General features: G+C 45.0%; 1 protein-coding gene across 1 annotated transcript; it reads right to left on the bottom strand.

Annotated features, from left to right (window-relative positions):
- Positions 1-1,593: 1,593 nt before the first annotated feature.
- Positions 1,594-3,243, bottom strand: LOC129847563 (uncharacterized). Its single transcript, XM_055915302.1, has one exon. It carries the CDS (start codon positions 3,131-3,133, stop codon positions 1,628-1,630), a length of 1,506 nt encoding a protein of 501 aa, XP_055771277.1. The 5' UTR covers positions 3,134-3,243; the 3' UTR covers positions 1,594-1,627.
- Between the last annotated feature and the right edge of the window lie 19,451 nt (positions 3,244-22,694).

The following is a 22,694-nucleotide window of genomic DNA, read 5'->3' as shown; positions in this document are numbered from 1 at the left end:
GATAAGACAGGAGAAGTACTCCAGGTATAACCAACTGACCCTAGCCCCCCGACACATAAACTACTGCAGCATAAATACTGGAGGCTGAGACAGGAGCGGTCAGGAGACACTGTGGCCCCATCCGAAGAAACCCCCGGACAGGGCCAAACAGGAAGGATATAACCCCACCCACTCTGCCAAAGCACAGCCCCCACACCACTAGAGGGATATCCTCAACCACCAACTTACAATCCTGAGACAAGGCCGAGTATAGCCCACAAAGGTCTCCACCACAGCACAACCAAGGGGGGGCGCCAACCCAGACAGGAAGTTCACGTCAGTAACTCAACCCACTCAAGTGACGCACCCCTCCTAGGGACGGCATGAAAGAGCACCAGCAAGCCAGTGACTCAGCCCCAGTAACAGGGTTAGAGGCAGAGAATCCCAGTGGAGAGAGGGGAACCGGCCCTGGAGAGACAGCAAGGGCGGTTCGTTGCTCCAGAGCCTTTCCGTTCACCTTCACACTCCTGGGCCAGACTACACTCAATCATATGACCTACTGAAGAGATAAGTCTTCAGTAAAGACTTAAAGGTTGAGACCGAGTCTGCGTCTCTCACATGGGTAGGCAGACTGTTCCATAAAAATGGAGATCTATAGGAGAAAGCCCTGCCTCCAGCTGTTTGCTTAGAAATTTTAGGGACAATTAGGAGGCCTGCTTCTTGTGACCGTAGCGTACGTGTAGGTATGTACGGCAGGACCAACTCGGAAAGATAGGTAGGAGCAAGCCCATGTAACGCTTTATAGGTTAACAGTAAAACCTTGAAATCAGCCCTTGCCTTAACGGGAAGCCAGTGTAGGGAAGCTAGCACTGGAGTAATATGATCAAATTTCTTGGTTCTAGTCAGGATTCTAGCAGCCGTATTTAGCACTAACTTAAGTTTATTTAGTGCTTTATCCGGGTAGCCGGAAAGTAGAGCATTGCAGTAGTCTAACCTAGAAGTAACAAATGCATGGATTAATTTTTCAGCATCATTTTTGTACAGAAAATTTCTGATTTTTGCAATGTTACGTAGATGGAAAAAAGCTGTCCTTGAAACAGTCTTGATATGTTCGTCAAAAGAGAGATCAGGGTCAAGAGTAACGCCGAGGTCCTTCACAGTTTTATTTGAGACGACTTTACAACCATCAAGATGAATTGTCAGATTTAACAGAAGATCTCTTTGTTTCTTGGGACCTAGAACAAGCATCTCTGTTTTGTCCGAGTTTAAAAGTAGAAAGTTTTCAGCCATCCACTTCCTTATGTCTGAAACACAGGCTTCTAGCGAGGGCAATTTTGGGGCTTCACCATGTTTCATTGAAATGTACAGCTGTGTGTCATCCGCATAGCAGTGAAAGTTAACATTATGTTTTCGAATAACATCCCCAAGAGGTAAAATATATAGTGAAAACAATAGTGGTCCTAAAACGGAACCTTGAGGAACACCGAAATTTACAGTTGATTTGTCAGAGGACAGACCATTCACAGAGACAAACTGATATCTTTCCGACAGGTAAGATCTAAACCAGGCCAGAACTTGTCCGTGTAGACCAATTTGGGTTTCCAGTCTCTCCAAAAGAATGTGGTGATCGATGGTGTCAAAGGCAGCACTAAGGTCTAGTAGCACGAGGACAGATGCAGAGCCTCGGTCTGACGCCATTTAAAAGGTCATTTACCACCTTCACAAGTGCAGTCTCAGTGCTATGATGGGGTCTAAAACCAGACTGAAGCATTTCGTATACATTGTTTGTCTTCAGAAAGGCAGTGAGTTGCTGCGCAACAGCTTTTTCTAAAATTTTTGAGAGGAATGGAAGATTCGATATAGGCCGATAGTTTTTTATATTTTCCGGGTCAAGGTTTGGCTTTTTCAAGAGAGGCTTTATCACTGCCACTTTTAGTGAGTTTGGTACACATCCGGTGGATAGAGAGCTGTTTATTATGTTCAACATAGGAGGGCCAAGCACAGGAAGCAGCTCCTTCAGCAGTTTAGTAGGAATAGGATCCAGTATGCAGCTTGAAGGTTTAGAGGCCATGATTATTTTCATCATTGTGTCAAGAGATATAGTACTAAAACACTTAAGTGTCTCTCCCGATCCCAGGCCCTCGCAGAGCTGTGCAGATCCAGGACAGCTAAGCCCTGGAGGAATACGCAGATTCAAAGAGGAGTCCGTAATTTGCTTTCTAATGGTCATTATCTTTTCCTCAAAGAAGTTCATGAATTTATTACTGCTGAAGTGAAAGCCATCCTCTCTTGGGGAATGCTGCTTTTTAGTTAGCTTTGCAACAGTATCAAAAAGAAATTTTGGATTGTTCTTATTTTCCTCGATTAAGTTGGAAAAGTAGGATGATCGAGCAGCAGTGAGGGCTCTTCGGTACTGCACGGTACTGTCTTTCCAAGCTAGTCGGAAGACTTCCAGTTTTGTGTGGCGCCATTTCCGTTCCAATTTCCTGGAAGCTTGCTTCAAAGCTCGGGTATTTTCTGTATACCAGGGAGCTAGTTTCTTATGACAAATGTTTTTCGTTTTTAGGGGTGCAACTGCATCTAGGGTATTGCGCAAGGTTAAATTGAGTTCCTCAGTTAAGTGGTTAACTGATTTTTGTCCTCTGACGTCCTTGGGTAGGCAGAAGGAGTCTGGAAGGGCATCAAGGAATTTTTGTGTTGTCTGAGAATTTATAGCACGACTTTTGATGCTCCTTGGTTGGGGTCTGAGCAGATTATTTGTTGCGATTGCAAACGTAATAAAATGGTGGTCCGATAGTCCAGGATTATGTGGAAAAACATTAAGATCTACAACATTTATTCCATGGGACAAAACTAGGTCCAGAGTATGACTGTGGCAGTGAGTAGGTCCAGAGACATGTTGGACAAAACCCACTGAGTCGATGATGGCTCCGAAAGACTTTTGGAGTGGGTCTGTGGACTTCTCCATGTGAATATTAAAATCACCAAAAATTAGAATATGATCTGCTATGACTACAAGGTCTGATAGGAATTCAGGAAACTCAGAGAGGAACGCTGTATATGGCCCAGGAGGCCTGTAAACAGTAGCTATAAAAAGTGATTGAGTAGGCTGCATAGATTTCATGACTAGAAGCTCAAAAGACGAAAACGCCATTTTTTTTTTTTGTAAATTGAAATTTGCTATCGTAGATGTTAGCAACACCTCCGCCTTTGCGGGATGCACGGGGGATATGGTCACTAGTGTAACCAGGAGGTGAGGCCTCATTTAACACAGTAAATTCATCAGGCTTAAGCCATGTTTCAGTCAGGCCAATCACATCAAGATTATGATCAGTGATTAGTTCATTGACTATGACTGCCTTTGAAGTGAGGGATCTAACATTAAGTAACCCTATTTTGAGATGTGAGGTATCACGATCTCTTTCAATAATGGCAGGAATGGAGGAGGTCTTTATCCTAATAAGATTGCTAAGGCGAACACCGCCATGTTTAGTTTTGCCCAACCTAGGTCGAGGCACAGACACAGTCTCAATGGGTATGGTTGAGCTGACTACACTGACTGTGCTATTGGCAGACTCCACTAAGCTGGCAGGTTGGCTAACAGCCTGCTGCCTGGCCTGCACCCTATTTCATTGTGGGGCTAAAGGAGTTAGAGCCCTATCTATGTTGGTAGATAAGATGAGAGCACCCCTCCAGGTAGGATGGAGTCCGTCACTCCTTAGCAGGTCAGGCTTGGTCCTGTTTGTGGGTGAGTCCCAGAAAGAGGGCCAATTATCTACAAATTCTATCTTTTGGGAGGGGCAGAAAACAGTTTTCAACCAGCGATTTAGTGCTGAGACTCTGCTGTAGAGCTCGTCACTCCCCCTAACTGGGAGGGGGCCAGAGACAATTACTCGATGCCGACACATCTTTCTAGCTGATTTACACGCTGAAGCTATGTTGCACTTGGTGACCTCTGACTGTTTCATCCTAACATCGTTGGTGCCGACGTGGATAACAATATCTCTATACTCTCTACACTCGCCAGATTTAGCTTTAGCCAGCACCATCTTAAGATTAGCCTTAACGTCGGTAGCCCTGCCCCCTGGTAAACAGTGTATGATCGCTGGGTGATTCGTTTTAAGTCTAATACTGCGGGTAATGGAGTCGCCAATGACTAGGGTTTTCAATTTGTCAGAGCTAACGGTGGGAGCCTTCGGCGTCTCAGACCCCGTAACGGGAGGAGTAGAGACAAGAGAAGACTCAGACTCAGACTCCGACTCGCTACATAATGGGGAAAACCGGTTGAAAGTTTCTGTCGGCTGAATGAGCGACACCGGTTGAGCATTCCAACAGCATTTCCCTCCAGAAGCCATGAGAAAGTTGTCCGGCTGCGGGGACTGTGCGGGGGGATTTATACTAACGTTACTATCTGTACTTACTGGTGGCACAGACGCTGTTTCTTCCTTTCCTACACTGAAATTACCCTTGCCTAACGATTGCGTCTGAAGCTGGGCTTGCAGCACAGCTATTTTCGCCGTAAGGCGATCGTTCTCCTGTATATTATGAGTACAGCGACTGCAATTAGAAGACATCATGTTAATGTTACTACTTAGCTTCGGCTGTTGAAGGTGTTGACGAACCATGTCCAGATAAAGCGTCCGGAGTGAAAAAGTTGAATGAGGGAAAAAAGTTGCGATGGAAAAACTAAAAATATAAACGGTAATTAAAAACAGAAACAAAACAAAAAACGTAAAGTTGTCAGCTAGCAAAGTAAAGTAAAGTTGGCAGCAAAACGCACAGCAACAAAACGCACAGCAACACGTCTGCCTATATTTGTATACATGTATATTACATGTATACAAATACAGTGACTCACGTGTAGGCCGTTTCACTGCTCTTCAGACTGGGCCGCTGCATCCTGACTGCGCTCTGCAGTGTTCTCTTCTTCTGAAGCCCGCGGTGCAGGTGTGTTTGTTCGGGAGAAGAACATAGTGATAGGCAGCTGTTGTCGCTCTTTTTTCTTCTTTGCAAAAAGATCCTTGTACACCGACATGCCACCATCGATTACGTTGGAGAACTGTAATGAACGGCTCATCAAAGGGTCCCATTCCTCAGCTACTCGCTTAAGTTCAGTGGCCATTCGCACCATGGTTGCTAAGCGACCAAGCGTTAGTCCTTCCTCCTCATCTCTCGTGTCCTCTTCTCCCTCTTCTCTTTCATCGTCGCTTTGTGGCTTTGTCATTTGATACAAGAAGCGGGAGTGAGTTTTTAGCGAATCAGAATGCAGAGCACAATGCACCAAAAAAAAAAAAAAAATGCATTATGAAAATCCGCGAAATAGCGAATCCGCGATAAGTGAACCGCGAAGTGGCGAGGGATCACTGTAATTCATGCCTTACCTTTGTTGAGCTTCTTCTGTTGGCACTCCAATATGTCCCATAAACATCACAAATGGTCCTTTTGTTTGATTAATTCCGTCGTTATATATCCAAAATGTCCATTTATTTGGCTCGTTTTATCCAGAAAAACACCGGTTCCAACTCGCGCTACATGACTACAAAATATCTCCTAAGTTACCTGTAACCTTTGTCCAAACAACTTTCCTAATACAACTTTAGGTATTTTTTAACGTAAATAATAGATCAAATTTAAGACAGGATAAACTGTGTTCAATACAGGAGGAAAACAAAAAAAGCACGTTCCAGATCGCGCGCACCAAAACATTAGAGTGCACCTGGAGTGACACAGGAAAATAACAAGGCTACTTATTAATTTCTCTAAAGAAAAACATCAACCAATTTCTAAAGACTGTTGACATCTAGTGGAAGCTATAGGAACTGCAAGCATATTTCTATTAAAACGACCTTGCCATAGAAAACAAAATGGAAAACATTGACCTAAAAAAAAAATCCCTGAATGCATTGTGCTCGGGGTTTCGCCTGCCAAATCAGTTCTGTTATACTCACAGACTTTATTCAAACAGTTTTAGAAACTTTAGAGTGTTTTCTATCCAAATCCACCTAATTATATGCATATCCTAGCTTCTGGGCCTGAGCAGGCAGTTTACTTTGGGCACACTTTTCATCCGGACGTGAAAAAAGCACCCCCAAGCCATAAGAAGTTTTAACAGTGCGACATTCAGAAGCTACTCTCACCTACAATAACCATATACTTCGCACACGAACTGCCGCCTGCTTTGAGCAAGAAATCATGAATGTATTTACGTGAAATGCCTGGGTTCACCGGGGATCACTCGGTGAACGGTGCAGCCTTGTAAAGGGTGTTTGACCTTTTCACGGCACGCTTGTAAGGCTTTGATTGTCCGAAATGGTTCCAACAACTCTTCTACTGTTGTCCTTCTTCGTAGTTGTCCGGTATCCGTTGACTTGTCGTGTAGTCCTGAACAGAACTACAGAGTTGATTTTCCTTCCATTCGCTCTTGAAGATACTTCTTTGAAGATAGGCTAGCTAGCCATATCAATGGTTCCCCAGTGGGGAGATGAGAGTAGCGTAATACAACGGTTTGAGCAAAGTAATAGGATGGTCCTAATTAAATTCGCCTTTGAAGATACTTTACTTCGGACAGCTAATCAGCCATACCAGTGATTGTCCGGGAGGTGGTTTTATCATCTCCACCTCGTGTTGAGATTCAAAGTTCAAACCATTTTAAACGTGTAACTGCCACTTCACGCTTTTTCTGGTTCAATGTGTTAATTTTGTAACCCATCATTTATACCTTTTGCTCGAAAGGGGCGGTACCGGCAGACTGGCCCACTCCCGGGCGGTGATTACTCACTGTGCAAAGTTATGGAAAACAATTATCTCTTATAACTTATCAAATCACATCCCACTCTTAACAAAAACACTTTCATAATTTTGATCTGACCTCTTTGGATTCTCGTGGTCAGTCATGACAATACTGATATTGTAAAATAGGGAGGAGCCTAAACTAGTCACGTGGCTGTATTTCATTTTTTATATATATTTTTTATTTAACTAGGCAAGTTATGTGTGTACTGTATCCATGTGTGTGCACTGTATGTGTGTATGTGTATCATTAGTGTGCGTGCGCGTGCGCGTGTGTGTGCAGGTGCGTGTGTGTCAAGGGAGATTTGAGAGAGGAAATGTTCCAGATGTTGAAACTACAAAGAATGAGTGAGAGCAGAGAAGGGGAAGGGGGGGACAGAAGAGAGAGAGAGAGAACAGAAAGAGAACAGGGGAAGTGGGTTTGTTTTCAGCAATGTTCCAACACGTGCAGAGTGGACCTCTACAGTGATGTGTATTCATGGAGCCAAGGGAAGCCAGGCTCTCCCCCAAAAATTCCAAAATTAAATATAAAATTTTTTAGTCTCTCTGTGTTTCATAATTTTCATTCAACTCGCAAGAGGCTGAATATATCTCATTGGAGAAAGCATCCGAGCAAGTGAAACAGCTCGCCTCTGTCTAAGAATGTGTAGCATATCTATCTGATGTTGTCTGCTCAGAAAGAATATGACATTGTTGCCGCCTGTAGCATTGAATGCAAGGGAAGCCATAAATTCATACATTGTGCCCCTTGCCTGATAGAATGGAAGTTCAATATGTAGCTAGATGTAATAGGTTAATGTTAACTAGCTGACCTGGCACATCGTTGCCCATGAAAGGAAGTTAGGCTAGGGAGCAAGCATTTTAGCAGGTTAGCCTAGGACAACAAAAACTAAAAGCGTGTAATATATAACAGAGTCATGAAAAAGAGGAAGATGACATTGGCGTTTCTGAGTGTTTTTTTCTACTTGCATGAACACACGCACACGCAGACACACATACGCAGACACACACACGCAGACACACACACACACACACACACACACACACACACACACACACACACACACACACACACACACACACACACACACACACACACACACACACACACACACACACACACAAAAACCAGTGCCATGGACAGCCATATCATATTAAGCTTACGTTGATTGGACTCAATTGTTTTTGGTATCTTAGTTGTCACTGTATTAGACTAATAAGCACAGGTGATTTGATGATGTTGAAATATTGAAGTTGAAATGGTGCTGGAATAGTGGAAGCAGTTCCTGTTTTCTTTGCGACTTGCGTTAGCTGTCCGTGGTTCTAAATCAATAGTTGTTTATTAGTCCGAAAATGGCGGAAACATTAACTTGCTTGACCATGCTGTAGGAGGTCATGTAACTGTTTGTTTGTGGACTTCACTGTACAGATGTTGCTCTCGAGTTTTGTGATGAAACAAAGGTGTGGTTGGATTTATTCTGCCACTGTGTGTTCTTATTGTCTCAGCCTTAGGCTTACATATCACGGTGGAAAGGGATATGACTAACAGGTTATAGAGCAAACAACGCAATTATCACAACACATGGGTTGTAATATGGCTTTTTTTCAGCTACTGGACCTCTAGAGAGAATTTGACAATAGATCCTGATAATTAGGACAGCAGCACTACTGGCAATTAGTGCCTTTAACAGAGGACACGGCTGTTAGAGGGCTAACATTGTCCAATGCTACCAGCGCAACACACAGGGATGCACAAACAATCCACAGAACACTCGTAGGTAAGCATTTCACTGTAAGGTTTCACCTGTTGTATTGGGCGCATGTGACTAATAAAATTTGATTTGATTTGTGTTTAGTGAGTCCATCAGATCAGAAGCAGTAGAGATGCAAGAGATGTTCTCTTGATGAGTGCGTGAATTGGACCATCTTCCTGTCCTGCTAAGCATTCAAAATGTAACTAGTACTTTGGGTGTCGGGGAAAATGTATGGAGTAAAAAGTACAATATTTTCTTCAGGAATGTAGTCAAGTAGAAGTTGTCAAATATATAAATAGTACAGATACCCCCCAAAAACTACTTAAGTAGCACTTCAAAGTATTTTTACTGAAGTACTTTACACCACCGTTCAGAACTAAGTCCTTAATATCTACAGAAAATATTTTGGTATTTCTCCAGTAGGTTTCCTCAAGGAGAAACTCCCCCTTCAGTAAATACTACAGTCAACAAAAACACTACAGTAAATACTACATTAAAGTCTGCAAAAAGCACTACAGTGAATACTATAGTATTTTTTCACATGGGACTCTCTCTCCCAGATTCAAATTCTCTTCTGCAGTGGCATCGGAATGCTAAGTAGAATTTTTCAGAAGCAGTAACCAATTCAACAGACATTAACGTATCGGCCTATGTATTTGATGTGTTTTTGTATCTGCCTGTCTGTTTTCTATGGTCATTAATTTCTCTCTCTCTCTCTCTCTCTCTCTCTCTCTCTCTCTCTCTCTCTCTCTCTCTTCTCTCTCTCTCCTCTCTCTCTCCTCTCTTCTCTCTCTCTCTCTCTCTCTCTCCTCTCTCTCTCTCTCTCTCTCTCTCTCCTCTCTCCCTCTCTCTCTCTCTCTCCTCTCTCTCTCTCTCTCTCTCTCTCTCTCTCTCTCTCTCTCCTCTCCTCTGTCCTCTCTCTCTCTCTCTCTCTCTCACTCTCTCTCTCCTCTCTCTCTCTCCCTCTCTCTCTCTCTCTCTCTCTCTCTCTCTCTCTCTCTCTCTCTCTCTCTCTCTCTCTCTCTCTCTCTCTCTCTCGCATGTGTGTGTGTGTCCCTGGCTGAAGGAGATGTTGTCTCTGTGTAAACACATCCCAGAGCCACTGAGTACATATCATTAGGTTTACATAAACACACCGTGGGACCAGGAAGTTGAGCAGGCTTCACCAGACTCGGTTGCCTAGCTCACCTCACCTGCTATTTACCAAACCTCTCATCTGTAGCCTGTAGACGCACAGTCACACACACACACACACACACACACACACACACACACACACACACACACACACACACACACACACACACACACACACACACACACACACACACACACACACACACACACTAAATGTCACCTCACAAAGCCACTGTGACATGTTCACACACTCTAATTATTCTGGCCTTCTCAGAAATTACACCTCATCCTTGTGTCAGTGAAAACCCATGCATGAATCAGCATCGTGTGGTGTGGTTGACGGTGGGACAGCTGTTTAAGATGGGCTAGCTGCCATAGCCTCTATATACTCTATGTCACTGTTACTGTTTCGTTTTGGACACCAGTTATTATCTGTCATCTAGGACTTATGGAGTGGTCACTATAGTCATATGGCCTCCCCACAGAGATTTAGGGGGGGCTATAAGAGTTAGAGTTTCTGCTGATGTACACACACATACACACATATACTTCACACACTTATCCCTCTCCACGCCCTGTTCTGTGCCGTCTTCATTCCCCAGCAGACCACGTCCTGTTCTGTTCCGTCTTCATTCCCCAGCAGACCACGTCCTGTTCTGTTCCGTCTTCATTCCCCAGCAGACCACGTCCTGTTCTGTTCCGTCTTCATTCCCCAGCAGACCACGTCCTGTTCTGTTCCGTCTTCATTCCCCAGCAGACCACGTCCTGTTCTGTGCCGTCTTCATTCCCCAGCAGACCACGTCCTGTTCTGTGCCGTCTTCATTCCCCAGCAGACCACGTCCTGTTCTGTTCCGTCTTCATTCCCCAGCAGACCACGTCCTGTTCTGTTCCGTCTTCATTCCCCAGCAGACCACGTCCTGTTCTGTGCCGTCTTCATTCCCCAGCAGACCACGTCCTGTTCTGTGCCGTCTTCATTCCCCAGCAGACCACGTCCTGTTCTGTGCCGTCTTTATTCCCCGGCAGACCACGCCCTGTTCTGTGCCGTCTTCATTCCCCAGCAAACCACGCCCTGTTCTGTTCCGTCTTCATTCCCCAGCAGACCACGTCCTGTTCTGTTCCGTCTTCATTCCCCAGCAGACCACGTCCTGTTCTGTTCCGTCTTCATTCCCCAGCAGACCACGTCCTGTTCTGTTCCGTCTTCATTCCCCAGCAGACCACGTCCTGTTCTGTTCCGTCTTCATTCCCCAGCAGACCACGTCCTGTTCTGTTCCGTCTTCATTCCCCAGCAGACCACGTCCTGTTCTGTGCCGTCTTCATTCCCCAGCAGACCACGTCCTGTTCTGTTCCGTCTTCATTCCCCAGCAGACCACGTCCTGTTCTGTTCCGTCTTCATTCCCCAGCAGACCACGTCCTGTTCTGTTCCGTCTTCATTCCCCAGCAGACCACGTCCTGTTCTGTGCCGTCTTCATTCCCCAGCAGACCACGTCCTGTTCTGTGCCGTCTTCATTCCCCAGCAGACCACGTCCTGTTCTGTTCCGTCTTTATTCCCCAGCAGACCACGCCCTGTTCTGTGCTGTCTTCATTCCCCAGCAGACCACGTCCTGTTCTGTGCCGTCTTCATTCCCCAGCAGACCACGCCTTGTTCTGTTCCGTCTTCATTCCCCAGCAGACCACGTCCTGTTCTGTGCCGTCTTCATTCCCCAGCAGACCACGCCCTGTTCTGTGCCGTCTTCATTCCCCAGCAGACCACGCCCTGTTCTGTTCCGTCTTCATTCCCCAGCAGACCACGTCCTGTTCTGTGCAGTCTACATTCCCCAGCAGACCACGTCCTGTTCTGTGCAGTCTTCATTCCCCAGCAGACCACGCCCTGTTCTGTGCCGTCTTCATTCCCCAGCAGACCACGTCCTGTTCTGTGCCGTCTTCATTCCCCAGCAGACCACGTCCTGTTCTGTTCCGTCTTCATTCCCCAGCAGACCACGTCCTGTTCTGTTCCGTCTTCATTCCCCAGCAGACCACGTCCTGTTCTGTTCCGTCTTCATTCCCCAGCAGACCACGTCCTGTTCTGTGCCGTCTTCATTCCCCAGCAGACCACGTCCTGTTCTGTGCCGTCTTCATTCCCCAGCAGACCACGTCCTGTTCTGTTCCGTCTTTATTCCCCAGCAGACCACGCCCTGTTCTGTGCTGTCTTCATTCCCCAGCAGACCACGTCCTGTTCTGTGCCGTCTTCATTCCCCAGCAGACCACGCCTTGTTCTGTTCCGTCTTCATTCCCCAGCAGACCACGTCCTGTTCTGTGCCGTCTTCATTCCCCAGCAGACCACGCCCTGTTCTGTGCCGTCTTCATTCCCCAGCAGACCACGCCCTGTTCTGTTCCGTCTTCATTCCCCAGCAGACCACGTCCTGTTCTGTGCAGTCTACATTCCCCAGCAGACCACGTCCTGTTCTGTGCAGTCTTCATTCCCCAGCAGACCACGCCCTGTTCTGTTCCGTCTTCATTCCCCAGCAGACCACGTCCTGTTCTGTTCCGTCTTCATTCCCCAGCAGACCACGTCCTGTTCTGTTCCGTCTTCATTCCCCAGCAGACCACGTCCTGTTCTGTGCCGTCTTCATTCCCCAGCAGACCACGCCCTGTTCTGTTCCGTCTTCATTCCCCAGCAGACCACGTCCTGTTCTGTGCCGTCTTCATTCCCCAGCAGACCACGCCCTGTTCTGTTCCATCTTCATTCCCCAGCAGACCACGTCCTGTTCTGTTCCGTCTTCATTCCCCAGCAGACCACGCCCTGTTCTGTTCCGTCTTCATTCCCCAGCAGACCACGTCCTGTTCTGTTCCGTCTTCATTCCCCAGCAGACCACGCCCTGTTCTGTGCCGTCTTCATTCCCCAGCAGACCACGTCCTGTTCTGTTCCGTCTCCATTCCCCAGCAGACCACGTCCTGTTCTGTGCCGTCTTCATTCCCCAGCAGACCACGTCCTGTTCTGTGCCGTCTTCATTCCCCAGCAGACCACGCCCTGTTCTGTTCCGTGTTCATTCCCCAGCAGACCACGCCCTGTTCTGTTCCGTCTTCATTCCCCAGCAGACCACGTCCTGTTCTGTGCCGTCTTCATTCCCCAGCAGACCACGCCCTGTTCTGTTCCGTCTTCATTCCCCAGCAGACCACGCCCTGTTCTGTGCCGTCTTCATTCCCCAGCAGACCACGTCCTGTTCTGTTCCGTCTCCATTCCCCAGCAGACCACGTCCTGTTCTGTGCCGTCTTCATTCCCCAGCAGACCACGTCCTGTTCTGTGCCGTCTTCATTCCCCAGCAGACCACGCCCTGTTCTGTTCCGTGTTCATTCCCCAGCAGACCACGCCCTGTTCTGTTCCGTCTTCATTCCCCAGCAGACCACGTCCTGTTCTGTGCCGTCTTCATTCCCCAGCAGACCACGCCCTGTTCTGTTCCGTCTTCATTCCCCAGCAGACCACGTCCTGTTCTGTTCCGTCTTCATTCCCCAGCAGACCACGTCCTGTTCTGTTCCGTCTTCATTCCCCAGCAAACCACGTCCTGTTCTGTTCCGTCTTCATTCCCCAGCAGACCACGTCCTGTTCTGTGCAGTCTTCATTCCCCAGCAGACCACGCCCTGTTCTGTGCCGTCTTCATTCCCCAGCAGACCACGTCCTGTTCTGTTCCGTCTTCATTCACCAGCAGACCACGTCCTGTTCTGTGCCGTCTTCATTCCCCAGCAGACCACGTCCTGTTCTGTGCCGTCTTCATTCCCCAGCAGACCACGCCCTGTTCTGTTCCGTCTTCATTCCCCAGCAGACCACACCCTGTTCTGTTCCGTCTTCATTCCCCAAGAGCTACAGGAGATATGATATGATCTTAAGGTCACGGCAATAGTAACCCGTGGAGATGTCCAACAGCAGCCTCTAGTGCCTGAGCCTACGTAAAGTTCCTTTCCCATGGTATAATTACATGCCGTTTATAACACAAGGCTCAATGGACAGACAGGAACATTTTTAAGGAAAATGTTGCACCCTGTTGCTCATGCTCCCTGACACATACCACATTCGTGAAAGAATGGCACCGGAGGGTATGGTTGTCGTTTTACTGGCTTCTAAACAACTGTTTTGTGTTTTTTCGCATTGTTTGTAACTTATTTTGTACATAATGTTGCTGCTACGTCTCTTATGACCGAAAAGAGCTTCTGGATATCAGAACAGTGATTGCTCAAACTGGACCAATATTTTTTCTTTAATGAGTCCGAGTGGGACACTAATCCGGACGCTTATAAGAAATATCGCTATGCCCTCAGACGAACCATCAAACAGGCAAAGTGTCAATACAGGATAAAGATTGAATCCTACTACACCGGCACTGACGCTCGTCGGATGTGGCAGTGCTTGAAAATTATTACGGGCTACAAAAGGAAACCCAGCCGAGCTGCCCAGGAACGCGAGCCTACCAGATGGCCTAAATACCTTTTATGCTCCCCTCGAGGCAAGCAACACTGAAGCATTCATGAGAGCACCAGCTGTTCTGGACGACTGTGTGATCACACTCTCCGTAGCCGATGTGAGCAAGACCTTTAAACAGGTCAACATTTACAAGGCCGCGGGGCCAGACGACTTACCAGGACGTATACTCAGAGAATGCGCGGACCAACTGGCAAGTGTCTTCACTGACATTTTCAACCTCTCCTCTCTCACTTTACCCCTACCTACATGTACAAATTACCTCGACTAAACTGTACCCCCGCACATTGGCTCGGTATATAGCCACGTTATTGTTATTTTATTGTGTTACTTTTTTTTAAAAACTTTAGTTTATTTAGTAAATCGTTTTTTAACTATATTTCTTGAACTGCATTGTTGGTTAAGGGCTTGTAAGTAAGCATTTAAGTAAGCATCTACACCTGTTGTATTCGGCGCATGTGAAAAATAAAAATAACATTTGATTTGACATATTGGTATTGGAAGTCCCTCTGAAGGAAAATTACAACCACCAAGTCATGCCACATAGCATCTCACATTACACCTCCCTACATCAACAACACAACGCCATCACATCATCAAAGGAAGGTTGATGAAGGACTCACATGGGCTAGTAATGATGTGAGCCGCTGCTATCAAACGAACATTCAGAACTGATTCTTGTCACAGGCCCCACTCCTCATAAAATGACAGTTGTGTTTAAAGTGTTGCATGTCTGTGATAAAAGGCCTGCCAATCAAACAAATCCCTTGGTTGAGTAGCTAAAGGGGTTTTGGCATTTTCCCAAATATCTCTATACCTTGTAAATCGCCACAACAAAATGCAATCAAAGCTGCTTCTGCTGTAGTGATGGCGCTCATTTAGGAATCCTTTGAACTAAGATTATTATCCCAACCCCCCCAGTACCCCTCCCCACTGCAACACAGTTCAGAGAGTACATTTCACAGGGCTCATCTGAGTTTCTCAGTAATAATACTGTTCATCTTATGCTGTACTAACCCTGACTCTCTCTACCCAGTTAACCAGAGGTGTCAAACTAATTTTGCCCCGGGGGCCGTATTTGGCCTGCAACAAGGTCCGGAGGGCCACAATGAAAATGTGTTATATTTTCTGTCCATCAAAATGTTCAAATAAGTTTTGATACTCTCTGACTGTCTAGCTTTCATTTGGTTAATTATTAGCGAGCTGGACATAGTATGTATGTTGCTCAATTATCATTTCTACAGTTTCCATTTGGTTTTAGTCATTTTTAACTATATTGAGTTTGTTTCCCCCCCAAAAAAATGTTTCTACATTTTTTTTATACAAAAACATATATATTTTTTTAATAATTTACTTAAACCACCCGCGGGCCAGGTTGGACCCCCATGTGGGACACAGTGGAAAGTTCTCTTGCTGCAGGTTGTGGAGGGACAAAGCACTAAGATATGCACGACACTGTGTACTGAGAACTGCTGTTAGCTTAACTTAGCCATAAAGTGACCGAAGGCCACACCAAGTCTAAAGGTACAGATAAACACACACTGATTACCTTAATTGAGAGGAATATGAAAGGTTGACGCCTAGTGCAATGCACTGACTGATACTCATCAAACAGAATAAATCTAAAATATGCCATCACTCTACGTATGTGACCTTCGAACACACACACACACACACACACACACACACACACACACACACACACACACACACACACACACACACACACACACACACACACACACACACACACACACACACACACACACACACACACACACACACACACACACACACTGTCCATTGAGCGAGAAGTCTCAAAGATGTCAGCGTGGGAAAATTTGACTTGGTGCCATTTAAAAAAAAATACCCTTCAACCCCCCTCTCTCTCTCTCTCTCAACCCACCCTTTCCACAACAACATGTTGAGAGAACTTCCAGGAATCTCGTTTTTTTGTCTCTCCGTAAAATAACTTGTTGTACATCTGGCGTGTGATTGGCTAAAGTGACAGCTCAACTCTGCAGAGTTCACAAGCAGTGCACATACACTGTACCTGTGTTTGGGTGAGAGCTAAGACACCTAACTAAATAATTGCTTGATGTAGACTAAGTTAGTTGTTTACTGTCTAGCTCTGCAGCATCTTAACATAGACCTCCTTTAGATGTTGTTGTTGTCAATGTTTTTGTATTATGTGTTTAGTCATGGCACCAGAAAATGTCACCTTTATAGTTCCTGGAAGCATTGTCAGCCTGTCGTGGTGTGGGTGTCTAGACCTGGTGTTGTGCAGCAGTCCTTGTGTCACCAGAAAGCAAGACTTGCTTTTGTGTGTTTGTCGTCAGGGAGTGGGTGAAATATCTGTTTACAGGCTGCAGAGTGCTCTTGCTGCACTCACAGAACCTGCCCTAGCCACATAAACAGCCTCTGTGAGTTGGGGTCTCAATTTACTGTTGATAGTTAGAATAGTAGAATACACAAAGTGCAATTTGGTCGAAATTTGGTTGTGCATCAGCAGTTTATCTCTCATTATGTCTGTCACTGACAGTCTCTCAAATAAATCCAGTATGTCAGCTAAAAAGGATTAGATTGGTAAATTATTCTAGCCAGCTATCTAAACTTTAGTAATCATAGTGGAATACCCACCAGGCATGCAGGGCACGTGCCCAGGGGCCATGACCACCAGGGATCCCACATTGATTTTGTTAGTCACTCTCACGCATATATCATATTACCATGGCATAACTCATGGTAAAAGTGTAGATTTACAGGAAAATAATTTTAAACCTGCAAAAATATCTCTCCACCCTCTAATCGGGAAATGTAAGATTAATAAAGTTAACATTCAGTTAATAGTAATTAAGACAATGCTTAGCAGATTGATTGTGTTTTCCTTTTCTGTAATACACATGATTTCCAGTGTTCTGTGTGGCACTCATTTATGTACATGTTGATGGTCACTAGACTTGATACTGAATGTTATGGATTGTTGTCATATCTGTTGATAAGGATTGACGCCAGACTGGCGATACAAGGACCAAGGACACTGGTTGTTATTGTTTTCTGTGACACTGTGATTCTGTAGCAGTTGATGTTGTGACTTCCTACAAGCCTCTCGGCAGGTGTTTTACAAAACATTCCCACTCGGCACAGACGTCAGTTCAACGTTTAGTTTTGATTTACATTTGGTTGATTTGTCACTAACGTGAATTCAACAAAAATGTCACCATGTCATTGGATTTAGGTTAAAAGTTGGGTGAAAAAAATACTAAATTCCCTTTCCTTCATGACTTTTTCATATCCAATGAGTTTCCCACCTTGATTCAACATCATTACACCAGTTTTTGCCCAGTGGGTTGGTGCTGTTAGATTAGAATATAAGGGCCTGCTTAGGCGAGTTAGACATGTTCTGTGCTCTAATGCTGGATGTTGTCTCCCTGTGGCAACTTGTATTAAACCATAGTGGTTTTGATTGACTTTATCTGTGACTGCTCTTCTCTTTTATTCACCTTGGAAATCCCTACTACACACTCCTTGGCAAAATAGGTAACATTTCAGGAAATCAGTTGTAAAACTGCTCTCTTCCCCATGGCAAAATCTGTAGACTTACTTAAAAGCTGCTCAAAAGGGGGGCCACTAGAATGTTTTGCACGCGAGGTGGAGGGCCTATAAAAGGCTAGGGCTGGCCCTGTGTGTGTGTGAGTGTGGGCTGTTGTCTGAGAGTAGGCTCTAGTTTGCGAGTAAAGATGTGGAATGTCTAGAGTAATGGATAGGAGATACATCACAGAGGTTACGTTTGCATGGCTGTGTGTCTATCTCTATCTTCCCCTCTCTCCTGTCTAGGAACGTGATTAGCTGATACAGCTTAAAACATTTGACCTACAGAAACCTCTCCAACTGCGAGCCAGAAGTTGCCTCTCAGCTCTGAGGCGTCAGCCATCCTGTTTCCTCTCCTGCTCAAGTACAAGGGTGACTTTACAGTACGTGATTTGTTTAGCCTTGTTAGTACAATCGGGTCAACACGAGTTCATCATACCAGATGCATGAAAGGAAGTGTATTCAGATATAGGGTTTATGAAGAGGTGGGCCTATTAAGGGCGTCTGCTGAAGGAAACGAATGGTTCATCCTGTCCTCGCCACCCGCTTCGCTGATTTAGCCACTCAGACCATTGTGTGACATTTAAATCCACTCGGAACATCTCTACACTACTTGACATTTAACAAATGGCTCTGTAGGAATGCAAATACAGGGAGGTTCCAAGAGTGCTTACATAATTCAACAGAATACGTAAGCACTGGTTCAAAGTTGAAGCAAGTGACACTGAATTTACAGCTGTGCTGATAAGGCCTTATCTATCCCTGCTGTCTCAGGGCTTTCACACTCAAACTGTCATAGCATTAGTGTATCCCCTCTTATCTCTCTAAGCCCCTCTCCCTGCCCACAGCATGATGCGTACAGTAGCTCCACCACAGTTGCAGGTCAGGAGCTGAGTCTGCACTGAGTCAGCAGGCCGGCGGCATTGCTAATGTTTCTGATGATGGTGGTAGGAGTTGAATACTGGGATTGTACAGTACAGTCTAGCTACTGTAAACACCATTTCAATAGGATGTGTTATTGGCCAAACAAATGTTACATAGTGCACTAGGCTGTTTAAAAAAAAAAAAACATTTAAACAAAAGCAAAAACTATAAGTCTGACATATGGCTGAATTCAGCTCGCTGATGTCCTTCGAATGGTGTGTATTATACTAAACCACCTAGTTCCATAAGCGTGTATATTATGTGCCGTACTAAACCACCTAGTTCCAAAAGCGTGTATATTATGTGCCGTACTAAACCACCTAGTTCCATAAGCGTGTATATTATGTGCCGTACCAAACCACCTAGTTCCATAAGCGTCTATATTATGTGCCGTACTAAACCACCTAGTTCCATAAGCGTGTATATTATGTGCCGTACTAAACCACCTAGTTCCATAAGCGTGTATATTATGTGCCGTACTAAACCACCTAGTTCCATAAGCGTGTATATTATGTGCCGTACTAAACCACCTAGTTCCATAAGCGTGTATATTATGTGCCGTACTAAACCACCTAGTTCCATAAGCGTGTATATTATGTGCCGTACTAAACCACCTAGTTCCATAAGCGTGTATATTATGTGCCGTACTAAACCACCTAGTTCCATAAGCGTGTATATTATGTGCCGTACTAAACCACCTAGTTCCATAAGCGTGTATATTATGTGCCGTACTAAACCACCTAGTTCCATAAGCGTGTATATTATGTGCCGTACTAAACCACCTAGTTCCATAAGCGTGTATATTATGTGCCGTACTAAACCACCTAGTTCCATAAGCGTGTATATTATGTGCCGTACTAAACCACCTAGTTCCATAAGCGTGTATATTATGTGCCGTACCAAACCACCTAGTTCCATAAGCGTGTATATTATGTGCCGTACTAAACCACCTAGTTCCATAAGCGTGTTTATTATGTGCCGTAATAAACCACCTAGTTCCATAAGCGTGTATATTATGTGCCGTACCAAACCACCTAGTTCCATAAGCGTGTATATTATGTGCCGTACTAAACCACCTAGTTCCATAAGCGTGTATATTATGTGCCGTACTAAACCACCTAGTTCCATAAGCGTGTATATTATGTGCCGTACTAAACCACCTAGTTCCATAAGCGTGTATATTATGTGCCGTACTAAACCACCTAGTTCCATAAGCGTGTATATTATGTGCCGTACCAAACCACCTAGTTCCATAAGCGTCTATATTATGTGCCGTACCAAACCACCTAGTTCCCTAAGCGTGTATATTATGTGCCGTACCAAACCACCTAGTTCCATAAGCGTGTATATTATGTGCCGTACCAAACCACCTAGTTCCATAAGCGTGTATATTATGTGCCGTACCAAACCACCTAGTTCCATAAGCGTGTATATTATGTGCCGTACCAAACCACCTAGTTCCATAAGCGTGTATATTATGTGCCGTACCAAACCACCTAGTTCCATAAGCGTGTATATTATGTGCCGTACCAAACCACCTAGTTCCATAAGCGTGTATATTATGTGCCGTACCAAACCACCTAGTTCCATAAGCGTGTATATTATGTGCCGTACTAAACCACCTAGTTCCATAAGCGTGTATATTATGTGCCGTACTAAACCACCTAGTTCCATAAGCGTGCCTGCAAAATGTTCATTGGCTCAGGGAGGCTCATGTGATTTCAACAGCTATAGACAGACTTCCGTGTGAGGTAGAGTGAACTGCGGGGTACCATACCATTAAACGTGTCTCGCTCGGGGCAACCCAAAGACCCATTTAGTCTCTGTAGGACTAGACATCAGCCCCCCAAACCTCTTAAAATGTAAAATATGATATGGACACAACAACAGCAAAAACACAACAAAAAGAAGCAGCTGGGCCTCCCAAGTTGTATGTTGTATTGTTTGTCCGACAGAGGGGCCAATGCTACAGTCAAATTCATGGAACTAGTACCTCAATATGTTTTTTCCCCTTTTTTATTATTACTCATAATTTCATGATACATTTAAACAGTATAAGACACATAATCCTTGATGTCATGTGATGAACCCTGTGTTAGAAACAATATTTGTAAAGGATTCAAAAGGTGAAAAGCCTTATTCATTCACATTAATAATTTATAGAATTTTTTATTTGAATGTATGATGAGCCTTTGCAATGCCAATTCAGTACGTCTCACACACACAAATATGAACCAGTCCACTGTATTCTACATCTCTATAGCTTTCTGTGGATATAAGTGTTAATCAGTCTATTCTTCATGGCCCCCTCTATACTGTCTTTTATTCGGGCATAGCTAATATAGTCAAAAAAACGCTACAAGACTGCCAGCTCAAGAGAATGGACAGATATGGCTTCTTCATCAACTTCTTCTTCATTGGTATCATGGCGATTACACATTTTGTTTGTGCATACCGCCACCTACTGTGCGGCAGTATGTGTTCAATCACATTACATTTTGTGATACAAAACCAAAAAAAGGAAAGGGGAAAATAAAAAATAAAACAAATTCACCACTAACTAACCCTACACATATAAACATTAAAATAAACAAAAAACACCACCCTATTCGACTACTTTGACACTATCTGCTCCTGCACCATGCCACCGGCCCTGGGAGGACGGGACACCACCACTCAACACACCTTGTAACTCTTCTCTGTAGCTGCCACCACAACATCTATTTTCTGTGATTTACGTTCCATTTCTGCGGTATAGTTGATAACCATTGCTATGAATGCTAAGAAGCCAACCCATTGCATGTATCACTCGTTGGCCTATCCCTCTGTGCTGACATAGTCATCAAATACTCACAGGGATCCTCTCAGGATCCTTCAACCTTGACCCATCCTCTTCTACTTTCTTCACTGCCTCAGCATACGACCGTTCTGCACTACTCTGACTCTGGCCACCTCCATCTGCCTCTCTTGCACCGGACTTCCGATCCATAGCAACATAGGCACCCCTACAGTTGACACAGACAACTCACAATCCTTGGTCCCATACCCTCTTGCACACTTCCCACATCTTGGAATCTCCCTTCCTACACACGGTTGCGACATGACCATAAACATTGCACCTGAAACAATGCCGTGGATTCGGCACAAAAGCTATAACAGGATAACTGATATATCCTAACACAATTTTGTCAGTTAAAAACTCAGACTCAAGAACTCAAAACAACTGACAACTCCCCACTCTCACCACCAGGTCTGCGTCGCACGAAACGGCGGGCACCACAAACACCAGGAATCCTCAAGCTCAATTGCTTCATCTGTACACTACCCCAGAAATCACTCCTTTCATCAATGGTACCCTACTCCTAAGCGCAAAGCAAGAAACAGATATTGACTCAAGTTGCGTGACACGGAGCGCCCACTCCCTCTGGTCCGAAGAAACACAAACAAATATCATAAATCCACTACAGGTTACCTTCACTGATTCAACTGCACCCAACTCCTTTCCTACCCACCCTGAAACTATAAATGGATCTGCCAAAAGGCAAGGATATACTTTCTCCAAAAATGTCACTCCTACTGGACCAGATTCTTCTTTATCATGTCCATCGATGCCAATAGCCGAGCTTTACACCACACCTTCCACCTCACTTAACTCGCCCTCATTCACTTCCATTTTAACTCCCGAACTCTGGCGCACGGCTCGCTCTGTTTGCACTTGACACCAATCTTCTTCGACACCCTGCCTCCATTTTTATCGTCATCTTCCTCAAATTCAAATCCAACCTCTGCTTTCCTCTTCAACCTCTTCTTCCTCTTTTTTCCCTCCATTCCTCCTCAGAAATCCACCTTTCTGTGTCCCTGTCTCAATATTCCTCTTCTCCCGACATTGCTTGCCACAGACTGCCTCATTCCCTGACAAATATGGCACTGGTCAATATTTGTGTTACACCATCTAGGAGGTTGATTCTGATGGGAACTCACTCAATAACCAGGAGTGATACAGTATCTGGTCTTAAGAAACAGGAACAGCGGCAGCTAACAGAGTAGTGACAGTTTAAACACACACTGAC

Source organism: Salvelinus fontinalis, chromosome 3 (assembly GCF_029448725.1).
Source record: "Salvelinus fontinalis isolate EN_2023a chromosome 3, ASM2944872v1, whole genome shotgun sequence".
Taxonomy (NCBI): domain Eukaryota; kingdom Metazoa; phylum Chordata; class Actinopteri; order Salmoniformes; family Salmonidae; genus Salvelinus; species Salvelinus fontinalis.
This window is presented reverse-complemented; position numbering and strand designations above follow the sequence as displayed.